The 27,500-nt window shown below is 37.1% G+C and overlaps 1 protein-coding gene across 5 annotated transcripts in view; it reads left to right on the forward strand.

Moving 5' to 3' along the window:
• DGKH (diacylglycerol kinase eta) overlaps positions 1–27,500 on the forward strand; it is a 164,399-nt gene that overhangs the window by 106,995 nt on the left and 29,904 nt on the right. For 4 of the 5 annotated variants that reach the window (XM_074931282.1, XM_074931271.1, XM_074931291.1 and 1 more), the window contains exons 5-17: positions 1,208–1,312; positions 1,640–1,772; positions 8,651–8,757; positions 9,862–9,987; positions 11,138–11,240; positions 12,908–13,070; positions 15,467–15,575; positions 15,879–16,018; positions 17,605–17,689; positions 22,733–22,818; positions 24,233–24,332; positions 25,573–25,849; positions 26,295–26,423. In XM_074931282.1, coding sequence (XP_074787383.1) covers positions 1,208–1,312; positions 1,640–1,772; positions 8,651–8,757; positions 9,862–9,987; positions 11,138–11,240; positions 12,908–13,070; positions 15,467–15,575; positions 15,879–16,018; positions 17,605–17,689; positions 22,733–22,818; positions 24,233–24,332; positions 25,573–25,849; positions 26,295–26,423 — 1,663 coding nt within the window. Of the gene's footprint in view, positions 1–26; positions 92–1,207; positions 1,313–1,639; positions 1,773–8,650; positions 8,758–9,861; positions 9,988–11,137; positions 11,241–12,907; positions 13,071–15,466; positions 15,576–15,878; positions 16,019–17,604; positions 17,690–22,732; positions 22,819–24,232; positions 24,333–25,572; positions 25,850–26,294; positions 26,424–27,500 lie in introns of those variants that run through there. The other variant, XM_074931310.1, reaches the window with a different exon arrangement.

Here is a 27,500-nt window from a genome sequence, read left to right on the forward strand (position 1 = left end):
TGCCTCTGAGATATGTTGAAGTGCAGCTCAGTTTAAATGAAGAAGTGGATAGAACAATTCAAGGCTAGAGACTATCTAGGACAGAGGTTGGGTAAGTAAATGCAGCTGTAAATATGTGTTTATTAATACTGTGCAAATGTTACAATATCTAGCCTTTAAAACAAGACCCTGACCTATAATTTTTTGGTGGTTCTTTTTTTGTTTTACTTTAGTAATTTGCATGTGTGGGTGGTACATACTATGCAATAGATTTATGTATAAGACTGATAAAGGATTTAATTTTATTTTTCAGACTTCCTACTACAAAGCAAATAACTTTAATTTCATGGACTTATTTTGTTTTAAATTCTTTGCTGTGTAAGTAACGGCTTCATCTATTTTAGTGCAGTGCTCAAAATAATTTCAGTGGGAGTTAGCTGATAGTTTCTGGTGCCTTCCTGTTATTTTAATTATTTTTCTGCTGGTGAGGGAGAGGGGAAAATAGCTTACATTCTGAACCTCCTAGATACAGCATTTTTAGATTTCTAGAATTCAACTCCAGACCACTGAAAACTCCCGAGCATCAACTTTTTCCAGGAATTCGTTCAACCATCCTAGTAGCATATTTCAGTTGTTTGGTTTTGTTCTCTGTGTTGTTTTGTAGAGATTTTTATGTGTTCTTATACTGAATTTTATATAGAAAGTTTTGTTTTAAATTTATATGTTTAAATTTGTGTAAATCTAATATCAATATACAAGATAGAGAAATACGATGAAAGCTTTTGTTGTCGTTTAAGACTTCCAGGCTTTTGATTTGAAGTGTTTTTGTCTCTAGCAATTGGAAGGGACCTTGCAGTTGCTATAATGCTGTTATGAAATAGGATTGCAATCTTAGTCAATTAGTGAGTGCCGGAAAGGTTGTTTTAGCAGTTTCAGTGCCTGCCATTTGAGTATTTAAATCTCAGTGCATAGACAAAGAGCCGAGAAGGAGGAATGATCAATATTTGTTTTAATGACCTATACTGAAGCCTGATTTGAATCTTGGGAGCTGAAAAAGGAAAAGGAAACTCCTTTATTGTTGGTAGTGTATTAAAGAAAATACTTTTAACTGTTTAACATCTTGTGATCTAGGGAGTGTCTTCCTTTCGCAGGGAAGAGTACGTTAAATATCATAGTCTTACCATGATCTTTACTATCTGGATTAATCAGAATGTGTTATCTTTTTCAGATAATCACTCCATTTAGGAGGCTAATATTGTGTGCTGAGAACAGAAAAGAAATGGAGGACTGGATAAGCTCTCTGAAGTCCGTTCAGTCCAGGGAACACTATGAGGTAAGTTGTCATCACTCATGGTGCAACCTATTCTAGCTCAACAGATCAAGCTATAGGACACACAACTGGAGTATTCAACCTCCTTAGTGTAAAAAGTGTGTCTAATGTCAGAGTGAAGCTTCATGTTAAGACCTTTACTAGCAAAATGAGAACTTATTATCACACTTTTGTTTAGAAGTGTGGAGGGATAGCAGGCTAAATACCCTTTGGAAAATACTTCTGGTGAACATTGCATTGATGTCCCCTGTAATATGGAACCATAGGTAATTTCAGTCACCGTAGCTGTGTTCTGTACTTGCAAATTTGTCTTAACTTCTCCTTTACTAGACCGCACAGTTTAATGTGGAACATTTCTCAGGGATGCATAACTGGTACGCCTGCTCCCATGCCCGACCTACCTTCTGTAACGTGTGTAGAGAGAGCCTCTCTGGAGTCACTTCTCATGGCCTGTCTTGTGAAGGTAAAATAAACACTTTCTTCCCCCTCTTTATAATTCTGAGTATGTAGACAAATGGCTGAAAGTTTAAGACAAGTAGTGATTCTGAAAATAATGAGAAAAAAAAAAAAGCCTGAAGGGAAAAATCTATTCACTTCCTTTTGGGCGGAGAGACTGCTAATGATCTGGCTCACCTTCTTCGTGTTCCAGGTGCCTTTTTCTAATGCATCTCAATAAACTGGTTCCTTCTGCTGTGGTGACCAGTTCGGAATGTGATGGGTGGGCTGTTTGCAAGAAAAGATATGGTTTGATTTGCCTGTCGTGAAATAAAATAGTCTTACTGGTTTGCAGAATAAGCATTCTTCAGGAAAAATATCATAATGATAGTTTCTGCCCAAAATATATAAAAATTCTGAACACTTTGTTCAGTGCTGTGACTACTTTCCCTGCAGTTCTTGTTTGCTCTGTTGCTGCTGCCTGATCCTGCAGTACAGGCAGGACAGATGAGGACAGATTTATGACTTTAAAAATTCTCTCATGTAGTGACGGGGTAGAGATGTAGATGCGTTTGTGTTTTGGTGATTCAACGGATGAATCCAGCACAAAGCAAAAGGAGGTGTGGCTAAGACTTCAGAATTAATCATATCTGGAGAAACAATATTTTTGCAAACAAATATTTATAATAAACTTGAAACACCCCTATTTATTTTCTTCTGCAAGTTCTGTGAAAATGTCGTAACAGTCTGGTTGTCTTAGAATCCAGAAGAAAATAAAGCATCCATGTGACCTTACAATAGATATGAAATGTAGAGATATTTAAGTACCAAAGTAGCTAACTGTCCAGACAAGAGTTACACTGTTCAAAACTTGATTTTTTGGATGCATGTTACCCAACTGCAAATGCATTTCTGTTATTGACGCTGTTATAATACTTGAGGTCTGAGCATAATAATGTGTATAAAGGAAATCTTACAAAGGAAACATTAACCCACAGTCCTGAATTGTCCATGCTTTTAATGTAGCTAATGGTGTAGTTGCCAAGGAACAGGACAAACCCGTTTCATAGAAATCAGAAGTAGCATAGTTACTTCCAACTTCTCTGGTGTATGTTTTCCATTGAGCATAAGTTGTGTGGACAGTTTTAAGGCAATTATGGTATTTTCAGTGTCTGATATTGGCAGATTGAAGTGTCGTGCTTAACTAAAATGCAGTTGTATTGCCTCTGTGTACAAATAGTTGTATTTGCTCAGGCAAAAGAAAGGAAAGACTTCTTTCCTAAAGAATTCATCTTTTCATACTCTTTTAATACTACAGCTATTTTAAAAGGCCGTTCAGTAAGAATTATTCTTGTGAGGTTATCAGTATTAATGGTTGTAGTTCATTGTTTACTGTTTTTTAGTGTCTTATTTTGCTTCCAAGTATGGTTTTGATTTCCAAGGTGTTGGCATTAATGTTACATTAAGGAAATTTCCTTAATTTCCAGATTTGGACTTTGTCACTTTTCCACATAGTATATTACAAACGAATGCTACATTTATCCACATTTCTGATGCCAGTTGATCTTTCAGCAGTTTTTACAGATGGCTTGTGAAGGTAGTTTGGATTTGCTTTCACTGGTCCACAGTTTCATAAACATATATCACCTGGGTTGGTTTATGTGTAGATACTATGATATTCTTTTATCTATTAAGTTTACCTCTGCTTACTTATAAGCTACGTTTATACCTATTTTCTTCATTTTCTCCCAGGATTTTTTAAAATAAAAGGAGAAATTTAATTATGCATGTAATCTAAATTATTTGACAGTTGACTCTTTTACTGGAATACTCCTACTTTGTCCCTGATTCTGTATACCTGTGAAAATCTATGTTAACTGTCCTTCATTTCTTCATCAAATAAGTTTATTTTGGTTTGATACTACTTCTTTCTCTAAAATTCTTAGGTGACTGAGTTCATATATACTTGCTTCTGCCATGTGCACTTCCAATGTGTCTACTGGAATTGCACTTCCAATTTGTCTATTGGAAAATCATAATTTTTTTACTTAACCTGTGTTTGCAATATACGTTGTTTGAGGAGATGATGTAGGAATCTTAAGATTCCCTAGACACGTTCCGTGCTACTTTTTCTCATTACATCTTTAAAAAAACTCTTTAAATATTCATGCCTGGCATCTGAAACCTCCAGCACTGCTTTACATTGGGAATCCATTTATATCTATACTAAATTCAATTGTTTGTGTGTTCATTGATCTTGGGCTATTCTATTATGTCTTGTATTGAGAAGCATGAGAGGCGGCTTCTCAAGAGATATTGGAGCTCTTTCTCCTCCCAGTGATTTGGGTTACTGGCACACCAAGTTATCTTGAAAGTAGCTTCTAGTGTTTGTGCTCTTTGTGGTCTGATTCTTGACTGTTAACTGTAGGTAAAAATAATTGCTTGGAGCTTACAATTCTTGAGAATATCCATCTTGTAATTTTTGATTCTCTTAAGCCTGCTAGTCACCAGCAACTGCTTTTTTTCAGACTGACCACACAACAAGCCTATCTCCCTTTTGGAGATAAGATGGGTGCCTTCTTTTTTCATAGCACCTTCTCCCACAGTAGCCTTCAGCAAAGATTGACCAAATTAATTGCAGGCCACCCTGAAGATACTCCTGTAAGTTTTGTGGAAGTCGCTGTAGGAAGAGAAGGTATGTTAATACCTTTTCTAGGGAAAAGGTTAGTGTGAACTTGTGGCTTTTAAGAAGTCAAAGAATCAATATGTATATCAAACTGAAGGTGTAAATTCATATCAAACTATGCTTTGTTCTTTCTACCGCTCAAAAACCAATTGACTTTTAAAAAATTCAGTCATACAGTCCTTTGAGATGCAGTAGTATTCCTCCCACCAATTCTTGCGTCTGTGTCTTCCCAAAAGATAATCTACTTTTCAAGTGTTGGCTGCATGTTGTGTTGCTCTAGCGAGCTCTAAAGGACTGATCTCCGCAACATACGTCCACAGTCTTTACTAGGACAGAGAAATTATTTTTTTCCTTGCTTTTGAAATCACTCCAAACAAGCTGATTCAAAAAACAAAGGCTTTTGTTCTTTGTGCTCCTCAAATATTTCTCTTATTCAGAATTTAGCTTGCTGTATGCTCAGGAGTCTAAGCCTAAGGAATTGTCAAGTAAACACCGGGAAGCATGAAATGTTTAGGCAAAGAAACCTAAAGAAATATAGATCATTATCTACAGAAACTCTTTCAAAGCTCTCTAGCCTCAATTACTCTGTATTAATACAGCACTTCTATCCAAGCCATTGCCAGTGGAACACTGCCTTTAGGATTATTCTCAAAGATGCATTTCCTCATGTAATGTTTTCATTATCATGACTGAATCTTGATTGTTGAATATCAAATATACCTAGTAAACTGGAGATCACAATTTAAATGAGATGCTTTCTCCTGTGATGAATTACACAAACAGGCAATACTGAAAAAAACACTTTAGAATTGTGAAGTCAAGCAATAAGAAAATATTGTGATTAAATTGCCTCTGCAGGTACACTTTGTACACTTGGTCTTTTTTCATTATGATTGGTGGGTCTTGCCCACAAAACCCTGTTCTTATCCACTGCACAGGGTATTGTACACACACTCCTTGGGTAGTCATTGTCTCAGGGATTTTTGCCACATTTCCTGCACAGGTTGGAGACTGAATACTGAATGAAGAAAGGAAGAGAAGGAATGTTCCTTGTTAAAGATTAAAGAGTAATAGAAAAGCATTTTCTGTGACTTTGTTGTCACATTGTGCCCCTCTATTATCCTGGGGAAATCACTTGAATAAGTTTTTTTATCAAATCAGCAGTTGTGTGTTCATAATCTGGGACCTATCACAGAAATGCTGAGTTTTCTGTAACTGCAAAAATCAGTTGAAGCTGTTCTGAAGTCATGGATAATTTGAAGATATATGGTATTGGAAAAAAGGTCTTAATTGTAGTAGTACTAGGTGTAATGATAATTTTAAAAGGCCAGGAAGAAATGATTATTGGTGTCTAAAAAGCAGTATTTCACTAGCTTTTGGCAAAAAAGGCAAATACCTGTTGAAAATGATTATGATTTTAGCACTCTGTAGTATCACATTAATTTAGAGAGTTATTTATTTGTTTGAAAATAGTAAAAACTACCAAGAAACTGCTGAATTTTGTGCTTTATAACACAGACTTAAGCTTCAAATTGGAGTGAAGTTACGTTGCTGCTTTCATGTGAGTCACTTCGTTTTCACTGTGTATTGTCTATCCATCATGTGATAGTATTCTTGGAAACAAAACATCAGGTTTCTTGGAATACCTGAAGACAAATCCTTCTGTCTTGATAACTTAAACTATAGATACCAGCTCAGGGATCTTCAGATCAGTTTCAAGACCTTGGCTTTTGCCTTTGAAGTTGGAAAAGAACAGTTGAAGCTAGTTCTTCTTTGAAGGACACAGAAGAGAAATGCATCGTAAAATAGGTGGTAGAGTGATAAGTTTGGGAAATAAAAAATTGAGTGTCCTGCCAATGTAGTTGATTTAATTGATGGGTGGCTAGAATGAAAGGCTTTTGAGACAGAAGTGTTCTATAACAAAGGTATATATTTTCAATGCAAGAGATCCTATGATAATGTTTAGTAATGTTGACTTTTCTTCATTATAGATAATAATAGCTCAAGATTTAATCACTGTGTCTGACAGCAGATGTTGTTACCAGTGTGACAACTGTTTGCTAATTAAGTGGTTCTCTTGGTTGGCTTTCTGAGAGTCCTGCTTTGTATTCCCTAGAAACATTTACGTAGGAAATTAAAATAATGTTCTATGAATATTCTACCTTTGGTTTGGATAAATTTTTCATTTTCTCCTCTTTTAACATTCATTGGCGAAGTAGTATGTCTGCATGTTTCCAAAGAATTTCAGATGGACTGATTCATGAATGGGACGTAGTGTCATCTGAGACAAAATAAATTAGGGTGTAGTGGTAACTAAGGTTGAGATTTGATTTCAAATTTTCATTTCTATACTTTCGTCTTCTGTACTGCTACATATTTTGCTTGAAAGTTACATCTGTGTCTTAAGGTCATTGTTTTTGGTAATGTTTAATGCTCAGAGTAATGTGAATTGTTCTTTGATGATATTGGGGTGACACAGGGGTGACCTACAGAAAGTCTGATTTGAGATTTGTCTGATTTGAGATTTGAGCTATCACTTGCCATCCATGGTGTGGCTTGATGCAGCTCTTCAGATCCTGGTTTTGAATTGTCCTTGCCTTGTTGAGAGATCAGAGATTGAGTACATGGTCCTGAGATCAAGTTGAATTGTAGCTCAGTAGGATTTGAAAATTCCCTTACTATGTTAGGCCTTTTGGAATTCCCTATTGCCTCTCATCCCTGATTTATTGTATTTTGACCTGTGTGGCAAAGACAAATGCGTATCATTTATGAGTAGGAAGCTGAATTCAGTCACATATCTTCTCCAGAACATTCCAGTGGCAAAATTACTCAAGGCTCATCACTTGAAAATGCAGCCTTTATTTCTGTGCTTCTGTGAGAGCTGACTTCTTCAGATGCTTGGAACCGGCTTAAGTTGGCAAACACGCAATATGATGCTGCACTGTTTTGAAAATGCAAGCCTACCCTGTTAGTTGAGGGTATGGGATATTTGCAGACTTTGAGTCTATGAATGCTACTTTTCAAAATGACCAGGGGAGTTTTCTGTAAAAGCAACAGAACTCCTTTTTCCATTTCTTTCTCTTCCACTGAGCTAAGAACATACTTTCACGCATCTCCCAGAACAGTGAGGATTACTCTCAAACTCAGATGTTGCTTATGTAGTCTCAATTCACTTTTAAAATTGATCTGGCAATGGATCAGTGGAATTAAAATGAGAAATTTATGATTCACAAGACCTTTTGTATCATGGCTTAATGCTTTTTAATGGTGGACAAGCGATAGGCCAAAGCTCTTGATAGTTTCCTGTCAATTATTTGTTTGAAAAGCGACTACTACTTCTGGTTTGCTGGCTAGTTCTCATAAACCTTTAATGGTCTTTGCCAAAATAATTTATATAATGCACTCTAAATAGAATGATGTCATGCACTTCCAGTAACAGTTTTACCCACAGTTGGGTGCATCAGTCTGTTTGGTCTAATATGATATCATTAACTAGTCATATTAATTGAGTTGAACAAAATAGAAATAGGTATTATTTATTGTTAAAATTCTGCCTGTACCGCACACTTGTGCTGAGTATTCCAATTAGTAGATCTTAATAAACAATCCAGTAAGAAGTCAGTCTCTTCCTCACTTAATGTAATGGAAAATATTGTAACGATTAGTTCTTGCTCTTGGGATCATATCGAAACCTCCCCTGACACTGGATTGGGACAATCCTGAATAAATATATCACCACCTAATCCTTCACTTTCTCAGCTTCTGGGAAACAGGAATAGTATGGTGCCCAAAAATGATCCTTTAAGCAAAGAAACATTGCTCCTGAAGCAAAATACTTCTGTGAAACACTCTCCCATCACCTCTTGCAAATTTAAACCAGGTATATGAGTTGTATCACTGGAGGAACAGAAAAGGCAAATACACAGTTAAGATATATTTGTACCTTAGTACCTTGCATTGCATCTGAAAAAAATGGGAACTGACCTGGATTTGAGGACACACCTAACATGGACTACAGCTAAGCAGTTAAGCTCAGTTTAGAAAGATAAAGCTGGAGTGACTATGAACTGAATTTTCTTCTAGTTGGGTTGTCATGTGTGCAACACTAAGTGACATATACTTGGATGTTTTTAGTGGAATATTTATTTTTAATTTTTTTAAAGATACACATCACTAAAATACAGCAAATAACATAGTATACATGTTTGTGTGCCTTCCAGTGTGTAAGTTTAAAGCACATAAAAGATGTGCTGTCCGCGCAACAAATAACTGCAAATGGACTACATTAGCTTCAATTGGAAAAGACATCATTGAAGATGAAGATGGTGTAAGTACTATTTGTATTTACAGTATTTTCCAAAGCTGTTTCTTCTTTATGTGGGGAAAAAAAAGGCTAAGCATAGAAATATTGCCAGGTGGCACATCAGAGTTAATGGTAGGTTGCTATATTCCTGAACACTTTTCAAAGATTAATGTGGTATTTAGAACGAAAGTTATATTCCTATCTCACAAGACACATACAGTATCTGCGGCCACTAGATTGCAGCCGTGTGACAAGATTCTAAAGGCCACATGCAGAGAAACTCTGAAGCTGGAGAATTGCTCTCAGAAGTTCGTACTGCTCTTAAGCACAGGTGGTATTTTATACTCTTACCACGCTCTTTTGGCGATCTGCTTTGTGTCCTCCTTACCAATAGCTGTTCTTCAGGAGGCCTGTTTGGAGTTCACTGACATGTGGGGAGGGGTTTACTGATGAAAGCAAGAATTTTAAAATTAGCAGGAGAAATTTATTGTAATAGATAGATTATTTTTGCAGACACAACTATGTATGTGCCATTGACATTAAACTTCTTTCTAGAAGGTGAGTACTAAGTTGCCCACCTACGAGTGTCTGGAGTTGCCAGTGGTATTAATGGGATAAAGAGTGCACTGAGTAAAGCTTTGCACTGCATTTAGGGACTGTTTTATAGAGTTGTGACTTAACAGCAGGGGTGTGCGTCTGTGTGTTATGAAGAGCCACAGAGCTATTCTGCTGTCCTGCCTATTCTTCTGAATTTTAGTTATTTTAATTGTCTTGTATCAAGTAGTCTACATTAAATGAATGGGTACTTATTTGAATTACAGAGTCTTTAGGTTTAACTGTCCTGTTGTTTTGTAGTTAGTTGCTACTGTAGTACCATGAATAGCTGAATGAGATGTGTCTCCCTTCTTCAGCTGTCACATTTTCTGCCTAACATGTGAAATACCACCATAGTCCACATTCATAGCTGTTGCCTTGGGAGCGTCAATGTCCCTTATCCTGGTCAGCCACACCTGCTTCTTTGATGAACAGGTAGAGCTGTGGGAAATAGATTAAGTTCACCTATGTTTGAGAGGCAAAAGCCTCTAATTTCTCTCTGACAATTTAACATTTATGACTACTTCTTCACAGATAGCTATGCCTCACCAGTGGTTAGAGGGTAACCTGCCTGTCAGTGCCAAATGCGCAGTCTGCGACAAGACTTGTGGCAGTGTTTTACGCCTGCAAGATTGGAAGTGCCTTTGGTGTAAAGCTATGGTAGGTGCAATGAGCCATGTCCAAGGGGCTAAGATTTTGCCAGCTTTATTGCTTGCCTTTATTTTCATTTTGTCATTTCACAACCATGTTTTTGTATTAAGTAGGAGCAGGCTGCATGTGCAAACTCAGGTCTCTCTAACATTCGTCATTTCTCATGACTGACCTTCCTGGACTTCAGTTAATTTTGAATATGCCCATAGATGCAGCTTTTTTTAAATAGGTGTTGTCATCCAGTGTGTTTTCTCTGCCTTCTCCTAAACGATAACAGATTCCTGTTCCTTATGCCTGATAATCATATGTTACTTTCCTGTCTGTCTTATTACAGATATTGCTGTAATAATATTTTAGTAATACTAGTAATATTAATATTTATTATTATTAGTGTAGTAATATTTTTATTAATGCAAAATCTTGGAGTTCTCTTCTTCAGGACACTCTGTAGGTTGCTGATTGATACCCTATAACATGCTATTGCTGTTTCCTCAAAATACAGTTTTCTTGTAATTTTTTTAACTTGTCTAAGCATGTGGGGTTTATATGCTAGGGTACAGAAGTGGATAGTCAGCAGGTTTTTTATTGTGGAAGGTTTCGGCCTTTAGATGTCCAAGGCTCTATGTGTAGGCAGTGGGAAATGATTGGCATCTCCAGAGGTGATTTGAAATTTAGGTGAAGTGCAGAACCCTCTGAATGTGCCTGGTTTTCCAATAACTATGGAAGAGACCTGTACCATGCATAGTTTATGGGACCCACATTTGATGAGTTGGTCTGGCTTGGTAGGTGTGCTAGCTTTTGTGCACTTACATCTTCCACAGCAGCCAGGTGGACCAGGCACATACAGAGCATGTGCACAGTGTGCTGGCTGCTGGGAACTTGGTCTTCCCTTGCTCATGGATGGATATAAGTGATTCCCTTGAAAGGACAATTCATATTTGCTATAGGGATAACTGAAGGTGAAGTACTACAAACTTGCGTGGAGTGAGTTAGAAGCCTTTGTGGTTGAACGCTCATATGTCTTTTTTCCAGTATTGCTTCTCTTCCCTCTACTCCAGACTGTTATATATTAGTCCATTTTTGTTACATAGATACTGTATCAGTTTTACTTTCACCCCAAAATTCCACTGTAGGGAAATAATTTTTCTTTCTTTTGTAGGTTCACACTGCCTGTAAAGATCTGTATCCTCGTAAATGTCCACTTGGCCAATGTAAGGTATCGATCATACCTCCAACAGCACTAAACAGTATAGACTCTGATGGTACGTAGTATTGCAGCGTGTATAGCGGTAGCTCTGGACTTGCAGTGCCTAGTGAGATCTGTATAACTAAACAAGGCTAAAATCCTTCTGCTGAGCAGGTGAATTCAGTCTTCAAACTTAGACAAAAGTATAATTTTCCTTTTAGCTTTTTAGAGGATTATTTAACTGACATGATTTAAAAAATGTTTTTGAAAGTTCCCCCGCTAGACATTTTCTCCTATTTTATTTATGACCATTGGAAACTTTTCAAATGGATGACTAGAGTCCTTAGGTGAGGTGGGCTGATGCCTGCCTGGCATGCACCACTCGTTCTGTGAGTTCTCAAATTTTAGATAACTGCTTTATGCAGAGGTAAGCCAGCTGAACAGCTCAGATCCAGCAACTACTTTACCAGGCTAAGGAGAGGAATTGCTTCGATAGCTTCTCTAATTTTCTTTTAAATATAAGCAGTGTAAGAATTCTGCAACACGCAGATAAAAACCCAGCAAATGTTCAGAACTCAAGAGATGATCTTTAGTGGCTCAGGATAGAGCACTTAAAGTCAGGGAATTTATTTAATAAGGAGTGTCATGAAATCTAACTGCTTTAATTTTATAGTTTGTGTTGGTGTCAAATATAGACCAACAACTTTAACACAGTTTAATGAATTTTATTGTATGAAGTAAGTGAAAGTGATCATTTATGCTGTATATATTCACTCTATTTACTTGCTGTGTGGTGTCTTAGACAAGGGCGTCATGCTGCTGTTTATTATTCATACTGGGAAGATTGTTCAATATGTGAAATGATTTTCCTTGGCATTTAAATAAATTAATCAAACCTTATTTTAAATTATACATAATGATAAGGTAGAATTAAATTAGCATTCAATGCCAATTTTTTATTTGTAATTTTAGTAATTGAAAACAACATGGTAATTTTGACTGAAATAAATGTCAAAACCTATACCTGTGATGTCTGATTTTGAAGTGTTGCTGAGAAACCACTATTTCCATGGACTGGTCATGTTAGTGACAACAATGTTCATTACTACTACTCACTAAGGGCCTTACAGAAAGCCTGCTGTGATTAATTAAAACCTGCATTGACTTTAATAAGCTTTGGATCACAGCTGAAGGTCTGTTGTTCAGTGATTCTATTACAATTAATAGTATAACTTCAGTCTAAGAAAAAAGTTCTCATGCAAAGTTTCATCTGGGAGCATCTGAGTACAGTAACTTCTAAAATGTCTGAGTACTCTTAGAAAGTTCAGATGTGGATGTTCCAGTTCAATCCAGTAAGGTTAAAGAAAAATCAGATTTAAAACCAAACACTTGTAACTGAAAGATATATATATTTAATTTTGTGAAAGTCTGTGAAGATGAGATTTGAGAAGTATTCTAAAAGGTTAATAATGTTTTTTGCTGTGAAAAAACAGTAAAGCTATTGTCTTCAGGATTTTACTAAATTTGGCACTGAAAATACTGGAAAGAAAAAAATGAACTGGTAAATCTTGAGCAGTTATGTTTTCCTTGCAGGGCAAATACTCAGTTTAGCATTTACATTATGCATGATAAAATGTACTCCTTTTGTTCTTCATCCCTTTCTTCCTCTTTCCCATTATTTCTTTTTGTGTTGTTCATATTAGAAAGCCTTATTTATTTCATTCTTTCTAACTATGTTCACAGGTTTCTGGAAAGCCACATGCCCGCCATCCTGTGCCAGTCCTCTTTTAGTTTTTGTTAACTCAAAGAGTGGAGACAATCAGGGAGTAAAGTTTCTTCGTCGATTCAAACAGTCGTTAAATCCAGCTCAGGTGTTCGATTTAATGAATGGAGGACCTCACTTAGGGTAATGACCTTGGAAATCTTGAGCAATCCTTTTTGCAAGGGAATTTAGTGCAAAGTATAGTGTTGTGTTTTCCCCTTGTTGCTCTGATTCTACCACCAATATCTACTGTGACTTCCTGATTAAAATCTAAGAGGTAACAGAATTTCAGTATGAATTCTGGTGGGTGAAGGGATGGTAGGTTAATACTTTCTTTTTTAGAAAAACTCACTTGAAAATTCAAAATCAAAACCTATTAGCCCAAGTGTTTTGTGGCTTTTTGGCTAGCTTTGGCTTCTGTTAACTGGTAAGGTTCAATACCATTACAAAAGTTTAGATGCTTTCCTGAATCAGAGCCTTTTTGCACAGTTCCCCAGATGCTTTTTGTCCATTTGATGTGCGTAATTTCAGATATTCCTATGACTTTGTTGTGAATAGCTATGGAATAAAACTATTGTCTAAACGTACTCTGAATCTTTTTGAATTCTGAACACAAATGTCCGTGGGGGAGTCTGCAGTGGGTGATGGATGAGTACACCAAAACTTTCGTCATCTGAAAACTGCATTCAAAATATGGCTTAGGCAATGTATGCAAATGGTCAAGAAAATTATCATCTCACAAAATTTGCAGCAAGAACACAAAGCCATCAGGCAGTCTACAAAATCGCAGGGTTGATTGTTGGAAAGATAGAGATGAACTTAGCATGGAAGTGGCCACAACCCAAGCATCTTTGCACATTCATAAAGATTAAATTGATGCACATTTGTCTGTTGCCTAACTTCATTCCACTCACATGTAGCATTTTGGTTAAATGGCCTGTTAGTTACAGCAATTAGAAACACTAATTTTTGTACTCTTAAAGATGCAGAATTATGCTTGCATGTTAAAAATGTAGACAAAAGAAATGCACAAAAATTCAGTTCAAACAGTGGAAATAATACAAATATAATGAAATACAGCTGTGGATTTTCATAATTAGTACAGTGTTATGGATGTATTGCAGTAATTCTCTAAGTTGCAATATTCTTTTCATTATAACACATATAGTCTCTTTTGGCTAACATGTTGTACATGTAATTATAATGATAGATAAACGTTCATGTTAATTGGAGAGACAATTTTTAAGAGAGGACACTGAAAAATATGTCTGTCTATTGGCAAGTTCTGTTGCTTCATACAGTTGTATCTAACAGCGGCATGGTTCAGGAGGCTCATTTTGGTTTTGCACAGCAATTATAGGTCAGGTTAGTTGCTTTTAAATGTTTTTCCCACTTTCCAAAGAGAGGTCCTTAGCAGTTATTCTGTCAGGTCATGCTGATGTCTTCTTTTTTCTAGTTGATCTAAAAAGTAGAGTTGCATTGTTTGAGATAGTGTATTTCTAGTGGTTTTCTCTCTTTTCTCAGGAGAGGAGAAATTGTTCTGGTATCAACATTTTTTTCCTTAAGTATCTACATCTTTTATTCTGAATAGATATCTGTCATATACAAGTGACATTATTTTCCTCAGAAAATATATAAATGCTTCAAAAATTTGTGATCTTAATATGTTGCTTTTTAGAAATAGTTCTGAGTTTATACATATTCTGGAAAATAACATGCATTACAATTAAACATTTATTTTTATTATTTTAAGAGTGTACACTTTCCAATTTTTTTTTTTTTTTTTTTTTTTTTTTTTTTTTAAAGTTTAAATCCCTGTTGTTTTTACCTCGGGGCTGTTTCTTTACATCTCATTCCCCTTTCCTCTGTGCCTCAGCTTTCTGCTTGTTCTGTCTCTCTTATTCTTCTTTTCTGTACTGCCCAAGTGTTGTACCCTGGAGGTGTTAAAATTCAGAGAACAGGAGGAAGAGCCATAGGAAGTAAAAGCAGGATATGGCTTTAAGGATTTAATATGGAATTGTTATATTACTTGTCTTATGTTGTTGTGATCACCTTATGTGTAATAATTGCCTCCAACGGTCCTTGCATCTAGTTAGTCACATGTTGGCAAAAGCCCACCCATGTTGTGGAGCACATCCTGTTGTGTCTTAACCTGTCCTCGTGAAAAATCCCCACTGGTGCCTTGTGCTTCTGGCTAAAGTGGCAACATAGAGTAGTTGCAATTTCATAGCTTAGAAATTTTTTAATAATATTAATAAAATAATATTAATAAAATCCTGAAAACAATATCAAGGGAATGTTTTTAAATAAAACATTGCATGTTATTTATCAGAAATGGCAGCATATGTGGAATATACAGCAAGAGATGTGATGCAGATAGGTTTATTAAGTAGATGGTTGTATCTACATACCCTAGAACAAGAAAAGAAGGACCGTAAAGGTGCTGTGCACCATATTTTCTTGTAACAGCTGCTAATGATTATAACTGTTCTCTTGCTAATGGACGTAACTGGCTCTAACAGGCTGTGTTTTCTCTGCAGTTTGCGGTTATTTCAGAAGTTTGACAACTTCAGGATTCTTGTTTGTGGTGGTGATGGAAGTGTGGGTTGGGTCTTGTCAGAAATCGATAAGCTCAGCTTGCACAAACAGGCAAGTGTGCATTCTTACTTTCCTTGACTGTATTGATTGACTAGACTTAATTTTGTGTGCTTACTTTTTCTTGACTTGGTTCTTTGCCATATCTCTGTATATGGGCCAAACTCAGTAGTTACTGTTAAATGAAAATTTTCACTTGTGTAAACAGGACAAGTTGTATTGGGATTACACAATTTGATTTACAAACTTTAGACATCAGCTATATAATTAACATTTGTTGCTTGAAATAACAAGCATTTGTGATAGTTTGTACTTTTTAGTTTTCAATAGTAGATTTGCTCCTGTATTGTGTTTCAGTGTCAGTTAGGAGTGTTACCCCTTGGTACTGGAAATGACCTTGCTCGTGTCCTTGGTTGGGGAGGATCCTGTGATGATGATACGCAACTTCCTCAGATTTTGGAGAAACTAGAACGAGCCAGCACGAAAATGTTAGACAGGTAAACCTAAATGTGCATATACATGATTTACCATGAGATTCAAATTGTATTTGGGTTTCTGATAGCCTAAATCCATCTTAGAGACTTAGTTAGTGTTCAGTGGTTTTGTTTTTTAGGGCCCAGATCATAATTATGAGGGAAGCCGAGATAGTAATGGGGATAGCTTTTCAATGTCCTTTTTAATCTAAAGAGTCAGAGGGGAGAGTGGTTGATGAAACTAGGAAGTGTGTTGTCCAAAGATGAACAAAAGGTGACAGTTTATTGCATAACTGATGAAGCTTCATAACTGCCTATTACAAGAAGTTGTAAGCATTACAAAATTGTATAGATTCAGAACTGTTGGGGGCAGTTTTACGGACTCCAGGCATGCTATTAGATACCATTAAAGGTAGCATCTTTATTTAGGAAACACCTGAACTCTGTCCTTGGATGTGGGGAGAACTCACATCACATGTTTCACTCTTCATATAATTTCCTGAGGCATCAGCTGTGACAAGACTCTGGGTTAACTGGATCTTTGGCTTGATCCACTATTAGTATTACTGTTTGAGGCATTTTCTTAGTCAAAACCAAGAGATCTTGCCAGTCCTGTTGTGTGTGGTTTCCACCCATAAAGCAAAGGAGCAATCCTCATTATAAAAAAGTGAGAGATGATAGTCATGTTGTGCCAGTGAAGGCATAACACTGTTTTTGAGAGTATTTCTTACTCTTTCCTTTCTCTTGTGGGTGTTTCAATTCTTGTTCTAGTTACAAACACTAGAATGTCATCAAAGGGGATTTTATGGAGTTTTTTATGAAATAGAGAAACAAGTCACATTTCATTTTAAGCTTTTCTGCAGACTGCTTGATCATTTTACAGCAAAGTATGTAGAGAAATGCTTGTTACTGATCCTTAGAAACAATTGTTGGCCTGGGCATTCTGAAAGGTTTGTAGATTCATTCATGTTTGTCTTTTTCTGTACTGAAAAAAAAGCTCAGTTTGATTTTTTGCTCTAATCTCAGCAGACTTGCTCCCAAGGCCATCTGTGGTGATTACTTGTTCTTTTCAGCAGGCTTTGAAGGATGGTGCTATTAGCGGTTTCATACTATCCATGCTCTAGAGTAGTGTCCTTTACCAGGGGAAAATGAATATATATGTCAATGAAAATACTTCACTATTGGCTTTGTTCTCATGTCTGCCTCCCCTAGTTGAGATGAAAAGCTAATGTTACCTTAGAGCTTTTACACTAGGAAGATGTCTATTTTCCTTTGACTTCTGTAGTTAGTTTTCCCAAATTCTTTTATATTGTGAATGTTTTGATGGAAAATCTTTGTTGCCTGCATTGAATATCTTATGATTTGTTCACAAATAAAGCTCATCATCAAATCGCTAACAAACAATGAGATCAATAAAACAAATTATTACTGTTAATCTCAAATATTTTACCCATATGCAATTAGCTTACTAAAAATATTTTTGAAAAAACTAAGCTTTTTTTTTAACAACTTACTCTGTGATCATTCTCTGAATATTCTTTATGTTGATATGTTGAAGAAAAGATAAAACTAACAATCTGAAAACTTAAAAGCTGTTATGTTTCTTTCAGGTGGAGTATAATGTCATATGAACTGAAATTACCAGCAAAGCCTTCTATTCTTCCGGTGACTGCAGAAGAGTCAGAGGAATGCCAGGTAGACTTTTACTTTTGTTTCATTGTTTCATATACTTACCTTTGAGTTTATAGGGTGACAATGTTTGTAACTGAAGCACTCGTCTGAAAAATAGAAACACATTTTGTGATCTGCTAACTAAACTGAATTAATGTCTGTTCATGGCGTATATCTCAAGTAATTAGGGTTTCCAGTTCTGTATTATTTGCCAAAAATGAATGAAGGTAAGGAGTCTTCAGCAGAGCAGTCAGAAAAATTTCTTCCTGAAAAACGTATTTCTATATAAATGTTGTAAAATAGTTTAAATATTTTATATTATATTTCATATAAGGCTATAGCATTGTATTACTATTTAATACATTATATATTTATGCAATTATTATATGATAATATAGCATATTATTTTGTATGTAATTGTATGATTCAGTATTGTTATTGTATAATAATATCTATACTACAATAATACATATAAATATATAAAATAGATATTATATATATTTAAAAGCAAAATATTTGTTATCTTGAGATTGGAATAACCATTGGAAAAAACCCAACATTTCTAAGGCAAAGGTTGTATTCTGAAAGGAAGAGAGAAGCTTTTTGCGGTTTGAGTTGGATCAGGTGATACCACCCAACTTTCTCGTTGTTCTTTCGGAGAGCTCGAAATCATAAGTGACCTCAAAGGAAAGCTTAGTCTGTTTTCAGACTAGATTTTTGCTTGTACTATCTGATGAGGTTTCGATTTTGAGAGAGAGTGAGATGCTTAATTAAATTAATTGCATGGAAAGTCTGACTACAAATGAGAAAATAATATATTCCTAAGAAAGTGAATGCATATGAACTTTTAAATGTACTTGTGAAGCAATAATTAATCAGCAGGTTCTTGAATAATTTAATAATTCAGGCTTTTTTAATTGGCAAGGAGCCAAGTAAGGGTGTTGGTTATAACCTTTGACAGCTTGCTAAATATAGAGATGCAAAAGTGCTGGGGCTTCACTGGCTGGGATTTTCATAGAATCGTGGAACAGTTCAGGTTGGAAGGGACCTTAAAGATCATCTAGTTCCAACCCCCCTGCCATGGGCAGGGACACCTTCCACTAGACCGGGTTGCTCAAAGCCCCGTCCAACCTGGCCTTGAACACTGCCAGGGAGGGGGCAGCCACAGCTGCTCTGGGCAACCTGTGCCAGGGCCTCACCACCTGCACCGTGAAGAACTTACACTGAATCTAAATCTACCCTCTTTCAGTTTAAAATCATTACCTCTTGTCCTATCACTACATGTACTTGTAAAACGTCCCTCCCCATCTTTCCTGTAGCCCCCTTTAGGTAGCAGAAGGCTGCTATAAGGTCTCCCTGAAGCCTTCTCTCCTCCAGGATGAACAACCCTAACTTTCTCAGCCTGTTTTCATAGAAGAGGTGCTCCAGCTCTCTGATCATCTTTGTGGCTCTCCTGGACTTGGTCCAACAGGTCCATGTCCTTCCTATGTTGGGGTCCCCAGATTTGAATGCATTACTCCAGGTGGGTTCTCATGAGAGCAGAGTAGAGGGGGAGAATCACCTCCTTCTTGGGTCTGCTCTCAATCTCCTTGTTGCGCAGCCTGTATTTGTGTTTGGGATTGTCCTGACCTATGTGCAAGACCTTGTACTTGGCCTTGTTGAACTTCATGAGGTTTGCACAGTCCCACCTCTCAAGCCTGTCAAGGTCCCTCTGGATAGCACATCCCTCCAGTGTGTCAACCGAACCACATAGCTTGGTGTCATTGGCAAACTTGCTAAGGGTCACTCCATCCCACTGTCCATGTTGCTTACAAAGACGTTAAACAGCACTGGTCCCAGTACGGACTCCTGAGGAACACCACTTATCACTGGTCTCCACTTGGACATCAAGCGCTTGACTGCAACTCTTTGAGTGCAACCATCCAGCAAATTCCTTATATGCCAAGTGGTCCATGCATCAAATCCAGGTCTCCAATTTACAGGCAAGGATGTCATGCAGGACTGTGTCAAATGCTTTACACAAGTCCGGGTAGATGATGTCAGTTGCTCTTCCCTTATCCACCAACACTATCCACCAACACTATAACACCATCATAAAAGGCCACCAAATTTATTCAGTCACGAATTGCCCTTAGTGAAGGCACGTTGGCTGCCACCAGTCACCTCCTTATTTTCCATGTACCTTAGCAGGAGTATCCACTCCATAATCTTGCTGGGCACAGAGGATAGACTGACTGGCCTGTAGTTCCCTGGGTCTTCCTTTTTTTCCTTTTTAAAAATGGGGGTAATGCTTCCCCTTTCCTAGTCAGTGGGAACTCTATCAGACTGCCATGACTTCTGAGATATGATGGATAGTGGTTTAGCCACTTCATCCACCAGTTCCCTCAGGACCCATGGATGTATCTCATCAGGTCACATGGACTTGTGCACCTTCAGGTTCCTTAGGTGGTCTTGAACCTGATCTTATTCTACAGTGGGTGATTCTTCATTCTACCAGTCCTTGCCTTTACCTTCTGTGTCTTGGGCAGTGTGGCTGGAGCACTTGCCAGTGAAGACTGAGGCAAAAGAAGTCATTGAGTACCTCAGCCTTCTCCATGTCCCAGGTAACCAGGTCTCTTGTTTCCTTCTGGAAAGGGCTCACATTCTTCCTAGTCTTCTTTTTATCACCAACACACCAGTAGAAGCTTTTCTTTTTGCCCTTGATGTCCCTGGCCAGATTTCATTTTATCAGGGCTTTGATGTTCCTAACCAGATCCCTGGCTGCTTGGACAATTTCTCTGTATTGCTCCCAGGCTAACTGTTCTTGCTTCCACCCTCTGTAGTCTTCCTTTTTGTGTCTGAGTTTGTCCAGGCACTTCTTGTTCATCCACGCAGGCCTCCTGGCATTTTTGTGTGACTTCCTCTTTGTCAGGAAGCATTGCTCCTGAGCTTGGAGGAGTGATCCTTGAATATTAACCAGCTTTCTTGGGCCCCTCTTCCCTCCAGGGCTTTATCTCATGCTACTCTGCCAAGCAGATCCCTTAAGAGGCCAAAGTCTGCTCTCCTGAAGCCCAGGGTAGAGAGCTTGCTGTGCGCCCTCCTCGCTGCCCTAAGGGTATTGAGCTCCACCATTTCATGGTCACTGCAGCCAAGGCTGCCCTTGAGCCTCACATCCCCCAACAGACCCTCCTTGCTGGTGAGAACAAGGTCCAGCGCAGCACCTCTCCTCATTGGCTCCTCTATCATTTGGAGAAGAAGTTATAATCCACGCATTTCAGGAACCTCCTGGATTGCTTATGCCCTGCTGTGTTGTCTCTCCAGCAGATATCGGGGTGGCTGAAATCCCCCATGAGGCTTGTGAATGTGAGGCTGCTCCTGTCTATCTGTAGAGGGCCTCATCTGCTGGGTCTTCCTGGTTGGTGGCCTGTAGCAGACCCCTACGATAATGTCACCTGTCCTGTCCTGCCTTTAGTCCTGATCCATAAACCCTTGGCTGGCTTCTGATCCATGGCAAAGCTCCATGCACTCCAGCTGGTCACTGATATAGAGGGTGACACCGTCTCCTTGTCTCCCTGCCTGTCCTTCCTAAAGAGCCTGTATCCTTCCATTCCGGCACTCCCATCACAAGGAGCAATGGTGTTGCTTTGCACACAGCTCTGTTTCTAGTGTCTGCAATGCAGACTAAAGCTTTACCTTCTCTAATTTTTCAAACCAGTAAAAGTTTTCAAGTGGAACTTCATCTTGTAAAGGAAAAAATTTACATTTTGTTCTAGTTAGTTTGGCCTTTGAAACTGTGTGTAGCCCCTCCTGAAAATGCAACTGCTCATACAAAACTTCTTTTTTTAGAAAATTAGCTCTGTAGACTATAGTTACTCTGAGTTGGACAAAGCCATTTTCTATTGAGTACCCTGTTCAATCTCTATTTTAATGTTTTTTGCATTGTTTATTGAGTTATGGTATTTCAGAAAAAGCATAATTAACCTTACAGTAGGTAGTGTATTAAAGCACAATTGAAAAAGTAAATAGAAGTACATATCTGATTCTTTTTTTTTTTTCTTCTTTCCTCCAGTTTCAGGGGACTTATTTCACTTGTTTTGGTTCCAGTATCTTATACTGATGTTTGAAAAACAATAGTTCTTTCTCACAGATTAGAAAATTTTATCTTGTATTTTCCTTGAAATGAAAACTGATTTACTGTCAGAGTTCTACAACTAAGGCTGAAGTTTAGGAGAAAAAAAAAGGGTGCTCTATCACCTGCTCCATATCAAGGGCAAAAACACACCAAGAAATTAGAGAGATTCTTAAAGGAAGCCATCAGAAAATTTCAGAACTACATTTATTTTTGGCTTCAGATTTAGAATTTGATTAGATTTTTTTTTTTTAAATAGAGATTGGATCTGTATCTATTTTGAGACAGGATATAGTGTGTGAGAATGCATTTCTGTTTCTTTCCAAACCTTTTCCTGAGTATTTCAGAACTTAGAATTATTCTGTGCAAGAAAAGATGGACAAAGCTCACATTCATCCTCCTAAACATTCTTGTAAAGATTAAGCCATAAATGGTTTACTCCTTAAGGATTTGTTTTGATTACATAATACCAGTTTTAGCAGCCCTTGTCAGCAGAGGTACTTGTGGATTAAGAGCCCATCTGACAGTAAAAATAAAATTCAGGATTATAAAGGCAAACTTCTGATTTATTCTTAGTTGAGCAGCTTGGTTTGAGGAAAACTTTGCTTGTTTTAGAAAAAAAAATATTAGATTTTAATAGTACAGCTTGTTATAAATTTAAAAATAAGGTAGATTTTTTTCTGCCTCATGGACTATTTTTAGCCTAGAAATAACTTACTGTTTTCTCTACAAGAGGAAAAGAGCTGTGGATCAAGTTCTCAGATGCAGTGTTATTTTGAATATTAAAAATCTGGTACATAAAATACAGTATGCAGGTAAAATCTGCATTGCCAGCTGCTTGTCCTTTTATTAGATCTGAAATGGAAATCCTGCTATTTTTGGAGCTGTTGTAACTCACTGCTTGGTGTTAAACTACTGAAAAGTGTGGAAATTGAAGTCTTTTTTCTCTCTGTTTTCAGATATCTGCTTATGAAGATTCAGTTGCTGCTCATCTTGCAAAAATTCTCAATTCTGATCAGCACTCAGTTGTCATATCATCTGCCAAGTGAGTTGATCGGTTTTATGTACAATGTGTGGGATAAATCCCCTGTGTAACATCATCACCATAATAACCTTCTGCCTAAGCCTGGTTTTCTTACAGCTGGCCTGACTGTCTTGGCTTAATGTATCCTAATTTATGTCTTTTAGAGTGGATGCCTTTTCTGCAAAATTTTTATATGGTATAATTGTAATGGATAGCTTAATACTAAACACATCAGCATTTAAAGAAATCGCATAGTATTGATATAAATTGATTTTACATCACTCCAAATCAGCATGCATCGTAAATATGAAACTTACTAATGTGAATATGTGATCTACTTTACGTTTCTTCTGGTTTGTTTTATGCATATCCATATCTTTAAGAGGACAAAGAACTTCTTCACCAATGTGAAGCAGAACTTCGGGCTAGGTAGCTTTGTTGTAGCTCTGTCTATATCAATTCAGTCAATAGGGTTTTTTTCCCCAAACTGAAACACTCAAAAATTAGAGATGATTACTTGACAAATCATGGACATCATCTAAAATCAAAAGTCTTCTGTGTATACCTTTTCTGTGGAAAAAAAAATCTTATATTTTACAATATTCAAAAGACCAGTTGTAGAATCTTCAGAAATACATCTGAATGCCATTACACCTCTTTTTTTTTTTTTCTGCTGAAAACAAGGTAATAAAATTTCATTTTAAAGTATGCATAGCACATGTTGAAAATTAAACTGCAGGATATTATTGTAACTCCAGATTCTAAATTGGTTCTGTATCTTGTTAAATCTATTTAATTTCTGTCAAATAAATTTCAACCAAATGAACAGTGCTAAGCAGTTATCCACACCTTGTTAGTAAGTTTTCTGTCTGTCTGCAGTGTAAGTAATAAGAACCAAGTCTTTCTCTAGTTTAAACAATGAAAATTCATTGCAGGGTCAGCTGTGGTTCAAAAGCATGAGTATGCAGTGGGACCTGTGTGGCCATGTGCTTTCATCTAAGTGCTCCATTAAAGTCAGTAGATTATCTCTGTGATTCCAAGGCTCTGTATTTGCATGGGAGTTCAGAAGACTGTGTGAAGAAGTTAATCAAAGTGAATGCAAGTTTGCTAACTCCTCTAGAATAGAAGGTGTACAAGCAAGGGAATGGATAAAATTAGTTGTGTTTATTTCAGTTCTTAGAAATAAGAGACTTGGATACCATGTGTGCAAAGACTTAAATAAAAAGGAGGAAGAGGGTTTTTTTTTAAAGCTTATCACTTGGATTTTGCAAGTCATGGAAAATAGTGTCATCTACTTTGCAAGTATGATTACAGAGTTCAGTTTCCAACAAGAATGTTCTCTATCAGTATCCGTATAAATTGCCATAAGGATTGAATACTCAAATGTATCTATTTTATTTAATTTGATTTCTCCCATCTTCTTTTTTATCTGAAGAATATTATGTGAAACTGTAAAGGACTTTGTTGCCAAAATAGGGAAGACTTACGAAAAACCAATGGAAAATGCAGAAGAAGCTGATGCTATGGCCATTAAAGTAAGACTATGACTATGTTCTGGTTTAAAGTTGCAGGTTTTTTAAAGTTTAGAGTTCATGGGTGTTTAATTTTCTAATTGCTCCAGGATGCCCAGCTTGGCTTTCATTTCAACCAGTGACTTTAAAATTCTGTTTTTCTTATTGCATAGAACAGTTATTTACAAACCATCTTTAAAGTCTAAGATCTCTATAAACTCATTTACACCTTTTTCCTTCATACACAATGAAGTTTGTAGTAATGTACATAGAGATAAAAGGAAATATTTTGCGTTAGGAGTTATACTTTTAGGGATTAAGTTAGCTACAGGAAAACAACGGGATAATGAAGAGAGGATATGCTGGGGGAATGAAGGGAAGAGGGACTACAGTGTTAAAAGTAATGGTTTAAGCTGCAAATTGTAGAGAACATGTTGCAAAAGCATTGGAAAAAAGAAAAAAAAACAAACCAGAAGGATTTGATATGAGGCACAAAATTTACATGAGCTGAAGAGGGGAAAACAAAATCACTAACAAACCCAGAATCAGGAAATGTACTTGCTAAATGGCAACTTGTGGTTCATGTTTCTATTCAGTGCACATTTTAGAAAATGAATTTTTATTTTTTACTGTTTCAAGGCCAATGTTGGTTTCCTTTCCTTTAAGCAAGAAAATCATCTCTTCTCCAGTGTACCTAAAGAGAACAACTGCTTAGTGATGGATAGAGGTGTTTGACAGTGGTTGGTTCTGACTTGAGCCTCTTTGCTCTGTGACAACTCACTTGCTTAAATGTCCGGCTGTGTTGCAAAAACAACCCCATGTGTCTCAGTCTAACAGCTGGGCATGTCCCTGTAGATTATCTCTCCAAACTGGGATACTGAGCACCCATGGTTTCTGATAATGCATGGTATGGGCAAATCTGTGGTGGTTCTCCATGCTGCAGTCCATCAGGAGAGGAGTATATCTGATCTGTACCCTAGTTATGTGGCAGGCTGAGTTTAGCATGGTGTGTTATTTTAATCCTAGTGTAGAGTTTTTTCGCTGTAATTAATCTGTTTGGATGTCACAGGATTTGTCTGAAAAAAAAGATGCATACCTACTCATGAGATGATATTCCGAAATGTTGAACCTAGGTTTAGATTTTGCATAAACAATTACAGAGATGCTTAAGACACCAAAAATGTTAAATATAATCTGGTAGTTTATTTCCTGAAAATGTTCACACGTTCACTGTGTGTGTGTATTCTTTTCTGCTTTGTCTTAGTGCTCCGAGTTAAATGAGAAGCTAGACCTATTGCTCCAGGCTCTTCACACAGAAGCCCAGGCTGCTCCCATTCTCCCAGGCATCACTCCCCCCATTGTAGAAGAAGAAGCAGAGGAGTTTTCAAGTGAAGAATCCTTGTCTGAAAGTAAAGAGCAATTAGCGGAGTGTGTCTCAAAGTCTTCCACCCAGAAACTCTTCAAACCAAGGGAACAATTAATGCTCCGGGCAAACAGCTTGAAGAAGGCTGTGAGGCAGATCATTGAACAAGCAGAAAAAGGTGCACATCAGCAACGCTTTGATCCTTACTGATAGAATAATGATGCTTTTTTATTTAAACTAGCAAAATTTTCATTATTAAAGTTTGATTTGTACATTCTTACATAGATAAAATTATGTGCTTATTACAAGCTGCAGGAAAAGAAGTGCAGCTTGTTTGGATGTTAATGACTGACTGTCTGCATATATGAATACATATGCACATGACTGCTCATATAAAAGTGTGCTGCTTTTGTAACTATTATCCTCCACAAAATGAAAATTTCTAGCAGCATATCTTTATCAATGGGCAAAGGATTGCTAGACTTTCACTGAACTGGCAATAGAAATCTTTTGTTAATATTTTTAAACTTAAGGCTACAGAAGAAAGAAGCTAATTTTCCATGTATGCAGTTTTTCTTTAAAAATCTTGAAACTTTGTCTTTTTTTTTTTTTTAAATAAGCAGTTGTGGATGAGCAGAACGCTCATAGTGAAGAACAAGTGAACCAGTCTCCACTAGAATATAACAAAGAATTGGATGAATCCAAAGAAGAGGAGAAAGAGGAAGATACAAAGGAACTTGAGTCCATATCAAGTGAGTAAATTAGGAATAAAATAATTTAAAACTAGTCCTTATAGTTGCATTATGGAGGAGAGCATCCTGTTTCATTGGAAATTAGTCACAAATTTTAATATATTTGGATAAATAAAAGTTAGGGGAAAATATGCTGGAGATGACATGAATAGTCTTTTGGAATGTATTTATAAAGCTGAAAAGATATCTGTTGGGGAGAAAGGTGCCTGCATTTAATTCTGTGTTTACACTCACCTTTCTGCATAAACCTGAGTAGGGACTAGAGCCTAGGTAATGGTGGCAATAGCATGTCTCAGTCATAGGCATTTTAGGGCATATTACAGGAATTTCTGTAGAAGGGGTTTCAAATTGTGTGAAATGGACATATTTATTCATTGTATTAAGAACAAACCCCTGATGTTTCAGCTGGGAACTTGCATGGAGACAGTTATTGGAACAGAGAGAATGAATATTTAAGTCTTCTATATGAAGAGGAACAGTGTAAAGCAGGAAAGAATATCATAGAAACTGGAGCATGGAAGTCTTCTGAGAAGTGGCAGTACTAAAGTCACCTCCTCTATTTGTCTAATCCAGAACAGAAATTTGAACCAAAGTCTTTGATATCCTATAGCTTCTTCCCGTGGAAAATTTCTTGTGTTGTCCCAAATACAGGTCATAGGTCCGACTAGTTCCTTGCAGCTATTGGCTGCCATATAGCAAGCCACTATACCAAACTACTCTTGCTTTCTGAGGTGTAGAGCCCCCTACCTGCCCTGTCCTTGGTTGGATGGCCTTTATCAGCTGCTGCTCTCTGATCACTCCTGTCTTCCTGTAGGAGCATCATCCTGTCCTCACTGTGGGGCTCTTCAGGTTACTGCCCACGAAAAATGAAGACAACGTGGGTAGCCCATGCTGGGTTTTAAAATGCAACAGAAAGAACCCAGTTGTATCATTTGTATCAATAATTGTACAAAGCAATTAGAATATTGAGTGATCTGAGTTTCAAACAACTTGCTTGGAAGGTAGCATTTTCTGAAAGTAAATGGGCTTCATAAAGCCCATTTTGTCACTAAGCTTTCCTTTTGGCTATTCACTGTT

Source organism: Athene noctua, chromosome 1 (assembly GCF_965140245.1).
Source record: "Athene noctua chromosome 1, bAthNoc1.hap1.1, whole genome shotgun sequence".
Classification (NCBI taxonomy): domain Eukaryota; kingdom Metazoa; phylum Chordata; class Aves; order Strigiformes; family Strigidae; genus Athene; species Athene noctua.